The sequence below is a fragment of the Podarcis bocagei genome, assembly GCF_964188305.1.
Source record: "Podarcis bocagei genome assembly, chromosome: 9".
In the NCBI taxonomy this organism is placed as follows: Eukaryota; Metazoa; Chordata; class Lepidosauria; order Squamata; family Lacertidae; genus Podarcis; species Podarcis bocagei.
Genome location: NC_138134.1, coordinates 37798099 through 37815369, shown reverse-complemented (window position 1 = coordinate 37815369; position 17271 = coordinate 37798099). Strand labels below are relative to the sequence as shown.

At 43.0% G+C, this 17271-nt stretch overlaps 2 protein-coding genes across 5 annotated transcripts in view; one reads left to right on the top strand and one right to left on the bottom strand.

Annotated features, from left to right (window-relative positions):
• Positions 1–17271, top strand: part of FNIP2 (folliculin interacting protein 2) — a 45865-nt gene that overhangs the window by 17227 nt on the left and 11367 nt on the right. For 2 of the 4 annotated variants that reach the window (XM_081208740.1, XM_081208738.1), the window contains exons 2-14: positions 1579–1705; positions 3643–3765; positions 4681–4781; positions 4869–4940; positions 5719–5819; positions 5954–6043; positions 8513–8584; positions 9751–9868; positions 11048–11249; positions 11961–12049; positions 13730–13876; positions 13977–14146; positions 15310–16498. In XM_081208740.1, coding sequence (XP_081064866.1) covers positions 1579–1705; positions 3643–3765; positions 4681–4781; positions 4869–4940; positions 5719–5819; positions 5954–6043; positions 8513–8584; positions 9751–9868; positions 11048–11249; positions 11961–12049; positions 13730–13876; positions 13977–14146; positions 15310–16498 — 2601 coding nt within the window. The remainder of the gene's footprint in view (positions 1–1578; positions 1706–3642; positions 3766–4680; positions 4782–4868; positions 4941–5718; positions 5820–5953; positions 6044–8512; positions 8585–9750; positions 9869–11047; positions 11250–11960; positions 12050–13729; positions 13877–13976; positions 14147–15309; positions 16499–17271) is intronic. The other 2 variants (XM_081208741.1, XM_081208739.1) reach the window with 1 other exon arrangement.
• Positions 15390–17271, bottom strand: part of SPMIP2 (sperm microtubule inner protein 2) — a 39454-nt gene continuing 37572 nt past the window's right edge. The window contains exon 6 of the mRNA XM_081209134.1: positions 15390–15512. Within this exon, the coding sequence (XP_081065260.1) occupies positions 15511–15512 (2 nt within the window). The 3' untranslated portion in view covers positions 15390–15510. The remainder of the gene's footprint in view (positions 15513–17271) is intronic.

Below are 17271 nucleotides of genomic sequence, written 5' to 3'. Positions count from 1 at the left end.
GTAGGTGTGGTCTAGCTAGGTCAGGGCTGTACTGAATTGAAACTATGATACATAAGGGAAGCCTCTGCAAGAAAATGCATATCTCTATGTTGCAACAGCAAAGCACTGTAGCAGCCCTTTCAAATATTTTCATGTGCTCTAAAGTCTTGTGCATTTCAAAAGTGCAGGGTGGCAATGCCATGTGATTCAAGTACAGTAGTGGCAAACAGATCCAAGTTCTGTTTTCATTGGAAACTTAAAAGAGCACATTTGAACCCAAAAGATAATCAACAGTTCTTCCTAAAAATGCATAACAAGGAATACACAAGTTGGTCTTGCCTGTTAAGATGGTAAACTAGTTTTAGAAGACACATCTACTTATTTCTTACCTATTTGAGTTCATTAGAGCTCTTTGTTGCTAATACCAGGTAAGATAAGTTTAATAGAATTGGTCAGATTTCAGGTTGCTTGATAATGCATATAATGTGAGAGCCCTCCTGTTGGTTTTTTTAACTGTATGAACAAGCTGAACTGTATGTCATAGATTTGCATGAAATGGTGGATAGTGGAGGAACTGGTAATTGGCATCTATAATAGAAGAGACAGCTATGACTCTTCCGTATATGCCAGTAAACCGTATGTAACAATTTCTCTATGCCGTAATAGAAAAAAATGGTAATACACATCTACTCCTGTTATCCTGCCTCCAAACACACAAGAAAGCATCTGTCAGAAGGGAAAGAGAATATTCTACCTATTAACCTGGGATAGCCAGATGTCAAGTATTTTCTTCCTGCCTGTGGGCTGGACTTAGTGAATGTCCAGTATCCTCTCTGATTGGATGCTGATGCTTTGCTCCCTGTCCTGAATTCAGCTATTTAAAAAAAGAGTTTGATTTGTGGCTACACCTCTTCCCTGGCAGAATCGGACCTTGGCATGCTGAAGGATGCTTAAGTGATTTTTATATGTGTTCAGGTAGAATTTTAGGGTTGTTGTTTTTTTAATCCAAGTCTTAAGGGTTACCTAGACAATATTGTTGTGTGGTTTTTCTTTCTTCCTTTTAAGGCAACCTGCAATTTCTCTTGAATGGTTTATTAGGGGTCTTAAATTAGAAACCTGGAGTTGAGTAATGAGGTTTGGTATGTCTCGCCACTCTGACTATCCCGGCTAATACTAGGGTTAGGGTTAGCTGTGGCTTTCCAGTTAACTCCTGTATATACTACTGTGGCTGTCCCACATTAATACTGAACATTACATGTAGGCATGTATGTGGAGATGTATGTGGTATTCCTTCAGATTGGAAAGCGACTCTTCAGAATTTTCCGCCTATACTTACACTAACTCTTCATCAGACTAAATGGAAATGTAACAGAGTCTCACATGTACAGAATGCAAACTTTTCTTTTCTACTTGCTTTAGATACTTTGACTTAACTTTTGAAATGGCTCATGATGTAATACCCAACTGTTCTGCTACCTTTTCAGTGTGAATGTATGAAGAACATTTGTGGCTTTAACATTCACAAGACCACGCCATGGAAAAAGTCTCTTGAATAAATGGCTATTTATCTTAATTCCTTCTTGTATTTACAATTCGCAGCTGGTCCTCTTCAGGGTTTGACCTAAATGAAATCCGCTTGATAGTCTATCAAGATTGTGAGAGGCGGGGCAGACAGGTCTTGTTTGACTCCACAGCAGTCCACAAAATTGATGAGACAACAGTTCAGGTATGGGTTTTGTTGTTTCCTCCTTTTATCCAGGCAGAAAAATAAAATAAGAAAATGACCACAGTTTTTTAAAATCACAATTATCATAATATTTATTTATATCCCGCCTTTACTTAAGGCTTAAGAATACAAACATCACCATTCTTTTCTCTTTGTTTACATCTCAGTGGAAAACTAGCCTCTTGGCTGCCTGAGATCTTTCCCTCTTCCTGCTACCCCACTCTTTTGCCTCTAGGTGTATGTAGACTTGGTTGTCTACACCGGTCTATATGCAAACTCTGGCTGCATACACGCCATGTATTTAACACATACGGCTTCGCGCGCGCCCCAAATAATCATGGGAACTGTAGTTTTTCCTCCCGCTGAGCTGCAGTTCCCAACATTTTTAACAAACTACAGTTCCCAGGATTCTCTGTGGGGGGAGCCATATGCTTTAAACATATGGTTTGCAATGCATCTGGCTCTGTGATGTCATCTTGGAATAAAAGCTCATTTTGAATACAGTTTACACACAAGGCTCAGCTTTGGCTGATTGATGTAAATTACTTCTGTCCATTCCAGCCGTGGTTTCCATTTCACTCCTCACTTCACTGGGCTTTTTTCTCCTGAACTCTTTGAAAAAGAGTCTTCAGAGCAGCAGCAACCAAATGTACAGTTTGAGCCAACTTCCCCTTGGGCTTGTTTATCTGGAAGCCTAGGCTGGCTACTTGCATGTAAAAAGCAGAGCTTAATCATGAAGTACAGCTAATGAATTCTGTTCCAGGCTTTTCCTGTGGGTGGCCCACAGGCAAACGCATTACAGAAGGCTTTTCTCTCCCTACCCCCCCTTGTCAGTAGCTTGTGTCAAACACATGACAACCAACAATTTTGCTCTTTCCCTAATGACAGTCACATTGGGGGATTAGATTAACAGCCCTTAACTAAATGTAGTACAAAGCAAAATCTCTTACAAAAGGAACGTAAATAGGTGGTTTGAATGTGCAAAAGGCCTGTGTGCTTTATGGGGGCAGATAAGGAGTAGGTGTGAGGCTGGGGAAGAGAAAACCTTGTTATGCTCCTGCTTTTACTGAGCGAGTTTTTATTGACCTTCTAAAACCGATGGCTTGTTGGGCTCGTTCTTACCTCAAGGAGCATGTGGCAATGAGCTCACCTCCCCACTCCCAGCCCAGCTAATCAATGAGTTTAAACTAAAAGAATAAATTAGGCCCCCATCTGCTCTATTTATTCAAAAGAGTATTCTACTACTTTAAACAGCCATGGCTGTCCCTCACTAGAATCCTGGGAAATTTGAGAAGGGCGCTGGGAGTTGCTAGGAGACCCTTATTCTCCTCCCAGAGCTACAATTCCCAGAGTTCTCTGGGAAGAGGGGTTGATTGCAAGGGCATAGTATTGGGGGGGACACACTGGGGTTGTCAGCGCAGATGCACCACTTTGTGGGAGCACAGTAATGAGGCACACACCCCCCATACAGGGCTCCCTGTCCTACCCTGCCTGCCACTGGAGGTCTCTGGGCCCTGAAGCCTGGTCTGGCCTCGACGCCATGAAGAGTTAGTCCTCAGAACATGGGCTTTGTGTGTAAATAGAAGACAGGAAAAGTTTGGGGGTCTGAGCGCAACGAAAGTGCTTGGTTGTATTGAGGAAAGTGAAACCAGAAAAGTCCAGTTCATATACTGTAGCCTGGTGCCCTATAAATGTTGGGACTACAACTCCCATCAGCCTCAATAAACATCTGTCTGGGGATGATGTCATTTGGGAGTGCAACAACATCTGGAAAGCACCCAATTAGCAGATCAGGAAAACAGCCATGACCAGGATTAAAAGTGCAAGCGGATCCATTTTAACATGGAGACAATGTTTTCTGCCCTGAAATGCGCCAGGGTTGCTTAGAAATTATGGGGATTCTGCATTATCATGAATTAATATATTTCCTCCTATAGGATGCTTCTGGGAAGACTTGGGGCAAGGGTTGCCAAACAACTGGTGGAGCCAGTGCAGCTTCTCCCTGTAGTTCTTCAGTGGACAGTAGGCAGAACGTCAGTGAAGACATTCCTAAGTATCAGGTAACCTGAACATGAGAACTGGCATCTATACATACCCCCAAGTCAACTGAATCGAAAACCAGATTGGTCTTACGTTTTGCCACATATGTGGTAAGGAATCGCTTTCCATTTGGCCTGGAGGGATAAATCCTCACCATCTATTTATGTAATGATTTGAGGGCCTTAATGCCAATTTTGGATACTTAAAAAGGCATTTGGATGGCATGTATCAATTTGTATGTATAAATTAAGATGGATGTATTGATTCTTATTCCCTTCTTTAGTTTCCTTTTTTTTCCTTTAATACATTTGCATTTTTAAAAAAAGCAGTTAAAAAGAATAGCTTTACAAGTTGCACTGCGCTGAAAATGGCTAAATTCTCACTAGAGCTGCTGTCTGAAGAGGAAGGAGTATAAAATGCTTAGTACATTTTAATTCTGCATATCCCATGTTTGTTGTACACCAGCTTTTTTAAACTAAAAGTGGTATGGATTTTATGTGAATGATGAAATAGACATGCAAAAGAAAATAGGGGGGGAGTAAAAATAAATAAATGAAATTTAGTATATTATACATATTGGTGCTTTAAAATCCAAAACATGTATATCTTATTTGTTTCAATAGACCTTCTTTTGCTTCATGATCTCGTACATATCCTCTGAGGGGCGTGTTAAATTAGGGCAGCTAAAAAATGTATTCAAAATCAGATTGTGATATGATGTCCCCCATTTTCACTCTGCCTGCTTTTAGTAATGGCTGTTCAGAATCGGTAGAACTTTGGTAATTCAGTAATGCTACGCCTGTTGTGTTTTCACTTGCTTGTGTTAATACTTCATTGGGACTCAATGTACTACAACGGTACAACTCAAAAGCTGCTTGATTTAGAAGCAGCATATGGCAAAGTTTGCGGAAGCAACTGTTTTTCCTTCTTTCTAGTACACCAGGCCAGCTTCTGATGTCAACATGTTGGGAGAGATGATGTTTGGTTCAGTAGCAATGAGTTACAAAGGCTCTACACTGAAGATCCACTATATACGGTGAGCTAATGCCTCCAGTTCCTTCTTGTTGTCATGGAGTTCTTACTGGAACAGCTGAATTATTAGTTTTATTGTTTATCCTTTCAGCTCTCCTCCGCAGCTTATGATGAGTAAAGTTTTCTCCGCCAGAGTAGGCAGCTTCTGTGGAAGTGCAAATAGGTGAGAGCATCTTCCTTTCTCGCTTTTACTGTTTTCAGATTCAGATTTTCAAGGGGGAGGCATTTCTCACTCAACTCAGTATTTTATTTTTTGAAAAATCCTGCTTTGGTAATCATTAACTAAGAGTCCAACACCATAAATTATTTTTGGGTGGTTGAGGCACAGGTGTCAAGTCCTATGAGACTCAACTGTAAATTTGGGGGGGTTTGGCTTCAGAATTCACAACAAGCAGCTAGAAGTGGCTATGTAAAGATAACTAAGTTCTTAAAAGTAGAGGGATTCACCATTTGGTGTAGAGGAATAAGAAACTCCTGTGCACATGGTCATCACTTCAAGTTGTGGTGGTGTTTCTTAGAGTTATAGCCAACAAGAGCCTTCTGTCAGTGCAAAGATTTACACTTGGGTAGTGGACTTTCCTTTCCTCACTTCTTACTCTGACAAATCTGCTCTGCAGGGTTGGGGGGACCCCCAGAACAGATTTAGAGGGTGAGTGGGGACAGAGGAGAGCAAGGGAAAGTTATGTTGTGCAAACTCAAATCCTTACGTTGTTGGAGTGAATTACTTAGTGCTACTTGGGATGCAACCTATAGATCTTGACTTTTTTCCATTGCAGTGCTGCCTGCTGTGTGGGGGTGAAATCGATGCTATCTTACATAAGTTTAGAAATCTCTCTATGATCATGGATAGCCAATTGCAGGGGTACAGGGAAGGCGGCATGGGGAGGAAGTGCTCATTGGCAACTTAATCCATCTTTCTTGGATGGATGTGTCTTTTACAGCTTGCAAGGTAGCTTTGAATACATGAATCAAGAACCCAATTTAGCAAGACTGAACTCTAATCCAAATAGTTTGGGCCCCTGCCACAGTGGAAGTAACCTGGGTAAGTACATTCAGCAGTTTAATTATTTGTGTGTGCGTTTGTTCGGACCACAAGTTTTGGTTCGTGGTCTGTTACATTTCCATGTAATCTGATTCTGTTTTGTCTTGTATGTTTCTTGTGTTGCTGCCTTCTAGGTGTATTGCAGCTGTGTAGCAACAAACTGCTGCATGGTGTGGCTGAAGGGGGGCCTCTCTGGCTCACCCGGAGTGCTTCCTTCTTTGCAGGTTTGTGTGCAGCGTCGAGCACAGGGTGGTGTACCTGTACATGCCCCTCTAGCTAGCTCCTGGTGGAAATCTCCTGGCATGGGATCAATAACTCCTCTCCACAAATGGACTGGGCTGAGGAGGTGGTGGTGGTGGTGGTAGTTCTAAAATATTCAGCTAGAGATCATTTAAAGGAGGTGTGGGGAACCTGTGGCCCTCCGGATGTTGTGGGAGTCCAACTCCCATCAGCCTCACCCAGTGTGGCCAGTGGTCAGGGATCAGGACCATCCGAATTGGTGGGGGCAGAGCCAGAGCAATAGCCTCCCAGCAGTGGAGTCATAACTACTTCCCAGGAGGGGGGGGGGGACACAGTGGTGAAGGTGGGAGTACCGAATTGGTTTTGCTGGGGTATCCACAGCATGCCGTCCTTTGCCAACCCTAGTAAGCAGCAGTAACACTGCTGCTGGGAGGCTGCCACTCTGTGCCACTGGCTGAGCAGTGCAATCGGAACACAGGAGACCATTGCTCCTTCTAGCTCAGTATTGTCAACACTGACTGCAGCAGCTTTCCAGGGCTTTGAGCAGAAGCCTTACCTGAGGATTGCACCCGATACCTTTTGCAAGTAAAGCAGTTGGCTCTGCCACTGAGCCATGGCTTTTGGCCAACATCTGGAGGGCTGCAAGTTCCTCACGCTGTCCATGTAGCATCCTCAGTAATGTGTTTCCCTGCTGGTCGCATTTCATAGCGCCATATTTATTCCCAGATGACAGAGCCCTTCCAGTTTTGAGAGGAGTTGTTTTTTCCAAGTTAATCATTTGCTGGTGTGTTCTGTTAATTTTCTCACATGTAATAATGTTGGGGTGGTTTCTCTCTTTCCACCCCCCTCTATCTTCCCCTGCCCCCACATGGTAAAGTCACCTAAATGCCACTGAATAAGCACAGTTAATTTTATAGTGGAATTGCTGACCTTTTGGAAGAGTGTGATCAAGGGAATCTGAGTTAATCTAAACATGGGTCACAAATTTTGCATGCCCTCTAATCAATCAATCTTCTTTGCTTAATGTTGGGAATTTATGGAGCTATAACTGCTGTTCAGCCTAGCATTGGGAGGCACCTGAAAACAGATATTTGTCATTTGTGTGTGTTATCATTTTAAAGCACGTAAGAGTAACAATGGGTTGGATGCATAAGTTCACTTCTAACCACAGAAGTTGCCTTTAACTTGTGGATAGTTTGTGTTACTTCCTGCTAGCATGTTACATAGGAAACTTAAACTAATGCCATGATAAATTCATTTAATTTTTTTTTTGTGTGTGTGTGTGTGTGTTACAACAGAGCAATATAGTAATTAACATTACATAAGGTACTCATTTAGAACATAATCACCTATTTTCACATATTCTCTTTTCAGAGTTACCAGAGATCAAATTAATTGACAGTATTATACACACACATGTACACACACACTTGTGTGTATGTGTCCATGAGTATGTTGAGTTTAGACTGTGACTCTCTTTTTAATCAACATATACCAGAAGTAGGGTCTGTTTTTCCAAGACATTGCCCTTGAAATTGGGATACAAAACAGCTCTAGTCTACACATATCTTTTGTCTTGAGAATAAGGAATTCCATACTTGTTCAAACCACTCCTGGCTTCATAGGTGCTATCTAGGCAACTTAAGGCTTTAGTCTTACTCAGGCTTTCTTCTCCCAGCCATACTATGCCATGGAGTCCATTCCCTTCCCCCTACCCCATGAGAAGAGAGAGTGGGTAAATTTCTGCAGCCTTGAGCCAGCTGTGGTCATGTACGCTGGAAGGTCCATGTTCTAAACTGCATGGAGAACATACATTAGAAAAAGCTCCCTGTAGAAGTTCAGCCTGCTATGAAGGAAGGGTGTGGCAGCAATGATAACTGGCAGTAGGAGCAGGGAGGTCTCCTCCATTCTCTCCCCTTCTGGTAATTGCAGTGAGGAGAATGCCTGAAGGGAGATTTTGTTGTTTTCAAACTGAAAATATGTTCCTTCATTTCTCAGTGTCTTCAGAAGCATGAAAACCTTTATGGGAACTATAATTATAACACCATGTCAGCTATTAGGCAACTGTTTGCACAACAGTGCTAATGGCTATTTTCCTTCCAATCAGCGTTCCAACCTGATAACACTAACGAACTAGTTGAAGTCAGACTAGGATTTCAGACAAAAGACATACAATTTGTTGGGTCTCTGGACCGTAATAAAGATTGATTGACAAAAGACATGCGTTGATAATCTTGCAGGATCAATAGTATGTTTGTTAAAGCAGACTTGACTAATTTTAAGCCTGCGATTGTGTCCTCCTCGTCCCCTCCTTGTCACTCTTGAGGCATTTGCTCTGGAGCTTTGAGAAATATCACTGTTGAATTTAAAATGCTGCTTGTGTGGCCCTGTTGTAAACGCAGGTGAGAAATAGGATGCCTGTTAAATCTCCTCTATTCCCCCCCCCCTTTCAGCGCACAGCACACCTGTTGACATGCCAAGCAGGGGGCAGAATGAAGACAGAGACAGTGGCATCGCTCGATCAGGTATATCACTCCTCTCTGCTGTACCAACCAAATGTGGCAAAGAAATTTTTAGTGACATGTGAGCCACCAGTTCCAGATTTCATCACACTTGATATGGCACTGTTATGAACCCTGATACTGTGTTAAAAATGGAAATGTATGCTCATTAGTTTCTTATTCTAGGATTATTTGTAAAATCCATTTTCTGGTCTTTTTAAGGCCATTAGAAAGGTAAAGGGAACCCTGACCATTAGGTCCAGTCGTGACCGACTCTGGGGTTGCGCGCTCACTCTATAGGCCGAGGGAGCCAGCGTTTGTCTGCAGACATGACTAAGCCAGCATGACTAAGCCGCTTCTGGCGAACCAGTGCAGCACATGGAAACGCCGTTTACCTTCCCGCCGGAGCGGTCCCTATTTATCTACTTGCACATGACGTGCTTTTGAACTGCTAGGTTGGCAGGAGCAGGGACCGAGCAACGGGAGCTCACCCCGTCATTCGAACCGCCGACCTTCTGATCTTCATTGCCATTCCTGCAGCATCCCCACCCCAAAATACATTGGTGCTGAATTTCTGCAGGAGGGAGCCTACTGTATTCAAGTAGGGCTGCCACACAGTCTAGAAACCTGATTGCATGCAACACTGTGTATGCAGAGTTCCACTTGCACAGTGCAACTTTCCCTTCCTTTCCTCTCCCCGCATGTCCTCAAAATCTGCTCCAGAGGGTCCTCCATATCTCTGGGGAGAGGAGAGGAGGGAATAGTTTCATTGCCTAGCAGATGTCTGCTGCAGTAGCAGAAAGGCAGCATCCGAGAAGACCCCTGGAGCGGGGGGAAACATATTAATTTATTTGCTTCTGAATTTGGGAATGTAATTGCTACAAAGACTTTTAAGTTTTGTCTATGGGAAGCGTAGGGGAGCTGCCAGTTCTCTTGCATTGCCACATCTTTAAGTAAGACCAACTGTTGTTTCCTAAAATGTGTGACCCTACTTCGGAGGAGTTGTTATCACTCTGTAGTGGGGTTTCTGCATTTTCAGTGCTCTTAAGATGAAGCTGTGGGTCTCTCTTTTCCTACCCCACCCCAAGAGAAGATGTTTTTAAAAGACCTGGGGGTGGGGAGCATGGTACCAGGGGAAATCACTATTGAAGGACCATCTTGGGTGATGCTTCTTTCTGCTTTCTTGCCAGCTTCTTTAAGCAGCCTCTTGATGACTCCTTTGCTGTCGCCAAGCTCTTCTAGCAGCTACCACCGCCGCTGGATACGAAGTCAAAGAACAAGTTTGGAAAACGGCATTATTCCTAGGTGGTAGGTTTCTAGGGCATATTCCCAGAATAGGATTTTGTAGACTCTGTGGAAAGAGCCAGCATAGCACAAGCGGGCATCTGCTTACGGAATCGGGCATCTCCTTCCCTCTCCATGCTCCCAGAATCTTCTTTAGAGGACTGGGGGGCCTTCTGGAGGAGGTTTGAGGGACTGGAGGGAGAAGAGGAAAAACTGGAGAGAAGTCCAGTTGTGCAAATTGGTTTTAAAATTTGTAGACTTTATTTCCCCGCCCCCCGTCTTAAGTGCCTTGGAGACTTGCCACAATTATCTGTAAAACTGGTTCAAAAGACTGCAGAGTTAAAAACAACAGCAATTGAATGCCACCAACAAAAAAGGCCTTTAAAAGCTTGCTTAGATCAAGTACATGCATAATAATAATTTTTAATGGCCTGGTGGACTTTGCTGGAGAGGGAGTTTCACAGTGTAGTTGCTCTAGTTTGGTACACCCTGTTTCCAGTGGGACGTAATCTCCCTGTTAAGAGTGGTGGCACCTCGACTAATACTTTTGGGGAGGGAAAATTTCATACAATACTTCAGTATTTGTATTTAAATTTTTAATGAGCCACCTTTTGAAGTTTTTAATTTTTTTCTAAAAAAGGATAAATGGCAGGAACATAAAAGCCAGTGACAAAATCACACAAGGCCAGCAAAACAGAAAGTCTTTAGAGCCCTGCCTCAGTCTCTGAAGTGGGGGATAAGACAGATTTGGGGGTGGGGAATGCAAAAAATGTGGAACTGCCACTGATACCTGATACCAGCCTGCTCACTTTTAAGCAGCCAATCTTGGTGCTCAGGCAGGACAATAAGGGTGTAGGCCAGGATTGGATAACCTGTTGCCCTCTAGGTGTTGTTGGACTCCAACTCCCATCAGGCCTAGCCAGCATGGCCAATAGCTGGGGATGATGCAAGTTGTAGTCCAACATCTGGTAGCTCACAGGTTCCCCATTCTTGGTGTAGGCTTCAGTTAACATGGTCTCAAAATGGTTAAGGACTTTAAAAGTTAAAACCAGCGCTCTATGCATACACACAGTCCTTGTTTTTAAACCCGTTACTAATATCAGTGCACTAGGGCATCAAACAAAAACCTCTTGAACATTGTTGATTTTTCTAAATGAGCACATAGCTGTGCTGTAATTTTCCCCACTGCATTTTCTTTTTCAGGTCAACTGAAGAAACTTTCAGCATGGCAGATGAAAGCTGTGGCCTCAATCCTGCAATGGTTCGAAGGAAGAAAATTGCCATCAGTGTCATTTTCACCCTCCCAGAAAAAGATGAGGCCCAAAGGGAATTCCAGGATTTCTTCTTCTCTCACTTCCCCTTATTTGAATCACACATGAGCAAGCTGAAGAGCACCATTGAAATGGTAGAGCATGGAACACATCCATTCAATATTATTATTATTATTAGCCATCTGGGAGGCAGGATGGGCAGAGTGATGCCATGTCAGGGGCAGATCTCCAGGGAGTTGGATGCCTGAGCTGGCAAAGTACAGCTTCTGCTTGAAATCTTAAGATCTTTTCCATGGCACCACACAAGGTCTGAAAGTTACATATCGTCTAACCTGACATGGACTTGGCAGATGAGCCTCTTGTAGCAAGACAGACAGAAACTTTCATTGGGAAGAATGAGCAAATGATCTACAGCACTGATTCCTGTCTCTGTCCCCTGCCCCCAGCAACCAATTTTTTATTCAAATACTTTTTATCTGGTTTCCATGAAATGTGATAGATGCTTCAGGCATATTGCTCCTTGATCTCTCTTATCAGTCTCAAGAGGCTTTCTCTGACTTGAGTCCCCAGATGCTGTTGGACTACAAACTCCATCATCCCCAGCCAGCGTGTCCAGTGGTCAGGGATGATGGGAATTGTGGTTCCCGACCTATCTGGAGACACCAAGGATTGAAACTGGGACCTTTTGCATGCAATGCATATGCTTCACCTCTGAACTAGAGCTGTTCCTCTATTCATTAGATTCCAGTGCTTGACTTTTCAAAGTTTTTCAGTAAACCTTTGAAATAATAATAACTTTTGCTTTTCTTTTTTTAAAAACCTATTATGATTGCTTTCTCTCCAAGGCCATGATCACCTGCAGAAAAATAGCAGAAACAAGCCAAAGAGTGCAAGTGTACATCAGCCGTGTCATGGATGCCCTAGGTGAATTCAGGTAAGTTAGTGGTCCATGGAAGGCAAGCAGTAGATTTGTACTTCTCCATAAAGGGCATACAGGTCACCATTCAGAGCCCACTCCATTGCAGCTTTGTCCCTGTTGCACTAGTCTCCCTCTATTTCCCAGGTGCACATGCCTTTCAGGTACAAAGGCACAGATTCACCTTTAACAAACAAACAAAAAGGTTGGCTCTGGGGATGGAGAAAGTGAGGCTACATGGTTTTTCTCTTTCTCTACCAAAAAAAAAAAAAAAGCCAAAACTGGTGCCTCTTTAATCAGTTCTCTAGATTTTCCATGGAGAAATATGGGGAATGCAGCAGTGGTGAGACATCCCAGCATGTGGGATCTGAATCAATTGTGCAATGTCAGTAAAAGTTTGTTTCAAAAACTGCCATTTTTACCTACAGCAGTCTGCCACCTAACTTTCCAAAAGAGGGCTGCAGTGAAGCGCACATGAAGCAGAATGAGGTAGCAGAGTGAAATACGTCACTATAGGCTCCTTTCACATTAAATCCTGTATTTAAAAACCTATTGAAGTTTATAAATGCAATGCTCTGTCAGCAGTCGACTTTGCCACCTTGCTCCCACTTCATTCTGCTGTATGTGTAGGCCAGGTCTACATTTTCAATTCATTTGAGGCTGTCATTTATGCAAATTAATTGAAGAATGACTTCAGCTGCATTGCTGGGGGCCCCCAGGAAAGTGTATCAGGGGACACCAAAGCTCCCTGCAAAGAGAGTGTGAGAGCCGGTCCTGCAGAAACCTCTGATGACCAATTGATGTAGGAGCTCCATCAACACAACCACAAAAGGAATGTGCTGGGAGAAGATTAGGAAACTGCTTGGAGCCACTGCCACCGCCTAGCATGCCTCCAAACCAGGGAGAGATTTAAACCATAGGAAGAAGATGAGGAGGAAATAAGTTTTAAGAGGAAAAACACACATGCAAAATGGACAGCCAGGTGCAAGCATGCTCCTCTGACATCACTTCTTCTCCTGGCACTATTTATCCTATAACTTTTTGCTTCATTGCAGAGAACAACCTTTCCCAGCTGTAACCACTACGATTAGAAATTGGGCCATAAATCCTTTCAAATCATGTCCAGGATATGTTTTACCAGCAATCACAGATAGCTAATTACGAATGTCCGTGTCAACCTATTAACCTATGCTGTGATGCATATAAAATGTTGCCTGTGTTGAAATAAAGGGAAGCTATTATCAAGTTTGAAAAGAATTAGTATTTGGATCAGGATTTCACACCTCTCTGGGTTTGGTCACCTGACCATATCTCAGTTTATTATTTAGGCACCTGACTGAGGCCATGGCCATGACTGAGAGGGTGGAGAGGGATTATATAAAAGAGGAAGTGAATTGTTCGCAATATAAACCAACCTTCACCAATCTGCCCCCCCAGCTGTTTTGACTACAACTCCAATCAGCCCCAAACAGTACAACAGTGAATGCTTCAGACTGCTGGGCAGTAATCTGTCAACAGTCGCTGACCCCATATTTTCTGGGCCTACTGCAGCGGCACTTGGGAAGCAGAACTAATAGTTTGGCTTTGTATGCTTGAGATCACCTTCTTTTGTTATGGGATAGAGGCTTTGCATTTTGAACAGCGTATACTGTTTTAGCTAATAGATCTCTCTTTGGTTCCCCCCACTCCTTCTTACAGAATTACAATCTGGAACTTGTATTCAGTTCCAAGGATTGCAGAGCCTGTATGGCTAACCATGATGTCCGGCGCTTCTGAAAAGAATCAGTTGTGCCAACACTTTCTGAAGGAATTCACCGTCTTGATAGAACAGACCAGCAAAAACCAGTAAGTTGTCGCTGTGACTTGCTTGCTTGCTCTGCTCCCCTTCATGGGGACTGTAGGTTCATCGCCATATTTATCTTGTTTGTGGCTCTTTTCTCCACAGGTTCTTAGCGGCTCTCTTGACGGCAGTGCTGACCTATCACCTGGCTTGGGTCCCCACAGTGATGCCAATTGACCACCTTCCCATCAGGGCCTCCTCTGAGAAACGTGCCTCTCAGTCTGTGAACATGCTGGCAAAATCTCACCCTTACAATCCGCTCTGGGCACAGCTAGGTCAGTGTGAAACTTTAAAAACAAACCCAAGACGATCTTTTTTATAGGATAAGACTTAATCTGCACAGAAAATGTCCTTGTGCACATGCATTTTAAAATTGTTTGTCATATTAGGCTGAGGAATAAATGGAGAATTATTAGAAAGCTGCTTGATGTATGGTTGCACAGGGGAGACGTTTTTGAAATAGCTCTATTATACTTACCAAAACTATGCTTTGAGCATGCACATATTTTATCAGCTTTAGTGAACTCTTCATTCAGCATAAAAGCTTGCTCCTTGCAGCCAGATGTTGGTCAGGGCTAAGGGATTCTGTTGCCAGTGGTTGAGATGCTGTTTTTTAAAAAGCGTGATGATGCCCTCTAGTGGTTACCGCATAAGCTACAGACTTACTTCTACTGGTACAAGTGAAGGTGCAAGAAATAGATTTTTTGTTTTGTTGAGCAGCTTACACTTTAATAGTCTCTAAATTTCGTGGTGTGTGTGTGTGTGTTTAATAGAGCTTCATGTTTTGTGAATTGCTAACACGATTTCTATAACGATAACTGGTTTTTGTTGACTCTCATCTGTTGCAGACCTGTAAAGTATGGGTTGTCATAAATCATTTCATTTTACACTTCTGCATTTCTCCTGCGATAGGATATAAAAATGTAAATTGTACACCATTTAGCTTTTATAGGGGTCACATAATTCAGGTGTTCTTGGCACAGAAATTGTAATTGATTTTTAGCACGACGAGTAAGATCTGCCTGCTAATGACTTGGGAAGAACCCTTTTTCAAAAAATAACTAATTATGTAGTACAAATAAAACTTGAGGGCATGATCTAGCCAGTGGTAAGCACTTTTAGGTCCCATTGATTTCAATAGGAAGTTAACCATGTGTGTTTAATTCCTCCTATTGAAATCAATGAAATGTAAAATAGCTTAACTTGAAGTGGATCATGCCCTTGAGTTTTAATTTGTCTCTTAGGCTAGAGCAATGATTATAATCATGTTTGATTCCTCAGTGCAAACTTTCACGGCACATAGTGTAACTAGATGGATCTTTTTAAAAAAAAACCACAAAACAAAACTGGATTGGATTGGACGTGGGCTGTTGGCTTATGGCCTTCTGGGTTAAAAGGCAGTATGAATCTCCATTTTTCTTCCTTGTGCTTTTTCCAGGTGACTTATATGGTGCTATAGGCTCACCTGTCAGAATGACGAGGACTGTAATTGTTGGGAAGCGTAAAGATTTGGTTCAACGCATCCTCTACATTCTTACGTATTTCTTACGGTGCTCTGAGCTGCAGGAGAATCATCTGACCCGGAGTGGACAAGTTGGCAGAGGAGAGCAAGCCCTGAGTGGCGGCAAGATCTCGACAGCTCTAGAAAAGGGAGAAGTTGAGGATTCTGATTATGTAGTAGTCACTGTTAGAAACGAACCTGCTCTCATATCTCCCAGTTTGCCCCGGAGAACCGGGAGCGCTGCTGCTGTGGGAGAGAGCTGCTTTGAACCTGCCTGCTTGAAGCGGGAGCATGAAGGCATAAATGCTGGACAGAGTTCTGAACTGCCCTGTTGCTTGCCCAAAGCTGGCTCCTCCAAAGGACTTGTGGAGGAAGCTAAGAAGGGGAAAACGGTGGCTGGTTCAGAAGGTGTATCCAAGGGGTGTGCAAAATTAGAGGATTTAACAACAGGAATGAAGGACGACAACCAGTGTAACGCAGCAGGACAGCTGTTTTGCAGTGAGAGGGCTAGCCAGAGGTACCCTCAGTTGGAAAGAGTTACCTTCCAAATTGGAAGCTCCCCTTCACCCGTATCTGATTTAGAACCCACCCAAAAGGATCTGGATGAAACTGTAGGGATGCCGAGGAACAAAAGCAAATCTCTATGTTTCCTGTCAAGTCCACTGCATGCAACTGCCCAAGTCCAGCAGGAGAAATCTTACTTCTGTCTTAAACCACGTGCTAGGCAGAAAGCTTGTAAAACGCGACTACCAAGTGCGCTTCGGTTGTCATGCCATCCACCTGTCCCTTCTGAGAGCAAAGTCAAAACTGCAAAGCCAGGAAGACTGGGGGAAGCTGAAAGCACACACTGTGAAAACTTGGAAAGGGTTTCTCTTGACTGTGATTCAGGAAGTCCCGCTGATGTGCAGAGATCTGGCCAGGCAGTTACGGAGGATGTCCCCTGTGGGGATGCTGGAAGCAAACACCCTTTCAGGGTGGAAGAGAACATGCCTAGAAATGAGAGCTCTGACAGTGCCCTGGGAGAGAGCGACGATGAAGGTAGCGCACATATTCCAGATGGGCAATCTCTGAGCTCTGTCAACAGTAGGACAGAAGAACTTTCCGAAGTAGAACTTGCTTTGCCAAGGTAAAAATAAGTTAATATGACCAACTCCAAAGGTGTGACTCCTCAAGGGTTTGCTGCATTGTTATTTTAACTGTTCTAAGATAGCGCTTGAAAAATCTGAAGAAGGAACCTCTAGCCTGATATTTAGACCAACTTAAACCACATGTTTTCATTATAAAGTAGTATTGACCCTCTGCTGGGAAAGCCGAGACAACCTAGTATAGTGCAAATTGGGTTTTTTTCAATTATTAATTTTAGGCATAATACTTGCATCATAATTTTAAGGTTTTACAATAATAGAGGCTGTTATCAATTTAGTTCAATGGACTAAAAGGCTCAGTTTTTCCTCTTTTTACAATATGTGAAAACAGCAAAGTCTTAGACTAGCATGAGCCTTCATGGGCAAGTGTCTATTTCACATGCTACATTATGCAGCCTTTCAGCCTTTACAAACAGGTGGTTTTTGTGAACTCGGCTACAACAGAGCACAAGTGATCCAATTTAAAAGTTAACAAGTATGTAACTTATCTTAACCAATAAAATAGGTGCTTTGCCTAGCTGTCAGTTTGGATAACACATTAGGTGCACATTTATGAGAGGTTAAGAGATAATGATCAGATGAATGGTTTCAAAATGCTGACATTAGTGTTTAAAGCTCTAAATGATTTGGGCTCCAGATATCTGAAAGATTGCTTCCATTCCTGCTGATCTTCCTGGGTGTTAAGATTATCAAAGAGAGGTCTCTCTTGGTAGTTCTGCAGCCCTCAGAAGTATGGGGAAAGGCAGCCTCTAAA